This window comes from Bubalus kerabau, chromosome 7, assembly GCF_029407905.1.
Source record: "Bubalus kerabau isolate K-KA32 ecotype Philippines breed swamp buffalo chromosome 7, PCC_UOA_SB_1v2, whole genome shotgun sequence".
Classification (NCBI taxonomy): Eukaryota; Metazoa; Chordata; class Mammalia; order Artiodactyla; family Bovidae; genus Bubalus; species Bubalus kerabau.
The window spans coordinates 22,885,186-22,886,998 of NC_073630.1; the positions used below are offsets into that span (position 1 = coordinate 22,885,186).

Genomic DNA, 1,813 nt, shown 5'->3' on the forward strand with positions numbered 1-1,813 from the left:
AACCCGATCCCATGCAAGCCCGCGAGCAGCCACCCACTTCCTATTTCTGTCACAGCAGCTACACCCTGCCAGCAACCAACCCCCCCCCCCGGGCGCCCCCTCCCGCCACCGCCACCCCCGCCACAGGCTCCCCTCGGCTCAGCCATTTGCCAACTGACGCCCCCGTAAATAAAAATGCCCCAAGTGGGGCTGGGTGGGAAGCGTGGGGGAAGGGCACGCCAGAGAGGGGGGATTTGAGGGTTGCACAATATCCTAGAAGGTCCGTGGCTGGAGCGAGGAGAGAACCCCAGGCGGGGGGAGGGGAGGCGAGCCTCCCGGGTGCCTGCGGCACACGGTGCACCCAGGCGATCGCAGCGCGCCGCTTACCTTTCACCACCCTGTCGGTCGTCGACAACTTGGGATCAATTGCCTTGGGCTCGGACATCTCCAGCCGCCGGGGGACAGCGACGCGCTGCTCGTCCGTCCTACTGCACACCCCGACCGGACCGGCGGGCCAGACACTCAACGCCGCCGCTGCCGCCGCGCTGCAAACCGCTTGGCTGGAGGTTCTGGGCTCTGAGCTGGCTTTAAAGTTACTGCCTTCTCCGCGCGTCCCTCCTCCTCCTCCTCCGCTGCCGCCGCCGCCGCCTTCACTCCTCCTCAGCCGCCGCCAGCCCTGCCGACTCTGCTCCGGGCTGCGCGTGTGTGGTGGTTATTTATTTATTTTCTAAGCACGCCTCTCGGTTCTTCTTTTATTCTTGGGGGAAGGGGGATGGGGTGGGGAAGCGCACACACGAGCACCCACCCTGGCACGGAGATAGGGCACCGCGGAATGGAGCCCCAAGCGCGCACACTGCTGGGATTAAGACCGATCACATGGGGAGGGCCGGGGGCGAGGAAGGAGAGGCAGGGCCGCCGATGTCAGTGCCACTAGCCGCGCCTCGGCGTCCCCGGCGGCGGAGAGGCGGCCGCCGATGCTGCTGCTGCTGCCGCCGCTGCTTCCCCACTCCGAGCGCCGCTGCTGATCAGCGGCCGCCCGAGACGTCCCGCCGCCTCGCTCGCCCGCGCCTGCCTCTGCCTCCCCGCGCCGCTCCTTCACTCACACAGGCACAGCCACGGAGCTCGGCAGACTCAGTCCCCGGCGCAACCTACCCTCCGCCGCCACCGCCGCCTCGGCCGCCGCCGCCGCCGCCACCGCTCCCGCCTCCGCCTCCTCCCCTTCCTCCTCCCGGCCCCCGCCTCTAGCGCCGGAGCGGCCTCCTCCTCCCCGCGGAGCCCGCCCCCTGCTGCCCCCGACGTTGAAGCTATGGGCGGTCATTGGATGGCATGAGCGTCACTCACTGCCAGCGGCGCCCTCCCCTCTGGCCCCGCCTCCCGCTCCTCCTCGTCGTCCCCGCCCCTCGCTCTGTTTTCTCTGGGCTGCCAGTTCGGCGGGCCTGCTGCCTCCACCGCCCAGTTCCCCGCTCAGGTGTCACTGTTGCTGGCAGCCGGGGATTAGGGAAGGAGAATGGGCAGGGGGTCGCGGCTAGGAGGAGAGAGGCTTTGCCATGCCACCCCCCGCCCCAGCCCCATTTGGCCTCCTTCCCTGGACCCCGCACACACACCCCGCGCCGCTTTGGCAACCGTGCCTTGCCGGCTTGGGTTAAGCCGCAGTGTGAGTAGCCAAGTGCGGAGGGTGTCTCCGGGTGTGTGCGTGCGTGGCCCGCGAGAGGGCAAGAAGGGAGGAGGCGAAGAGAGCAGGGAAGGGGGTTGGGGTGAGAGGCGGCCGAGGAAGGGCGGAGGAAGGAAGAGCGCGAGGAGCTCCGGGGCCGCCTCACAGCTGCTGTTGCTGCCG

The 1,813-nt window shown here is 69.3% G+C and overlaps 1 protein-coding gene across 2 annotated transcripts in view; it reads right to left on the reverse strand.

Moving 5' to 3' along the window:
* Positions 1 to 1,197, reverse strand: part of PPP3CA (protein phosphatase 3 catalytic subunit alpha) — a 323,930-nt gene extending 322,733 nt beyond the window's left edge. Inside the window, exon 1 of one of the 2 annotated variants that reach the window (XM_055587811.1) lies at positions 367 to 1,197. In XM_055587811.1, the coding sequence (XP_055443786.1) occupies positions 367 to 424 (58 nt within the window). In that variant the 5' untranslated portion in view covers positions 425 to 1,197. The remainder of the gene's footprint in view (positions 1 to 366) is intronic. The other variant, XM_055587812.1, reaches the window with a different exon arrangement.
* Between the last annotated feature and the right edge of the window lie 616 nt (positions 1,198 to 1,813).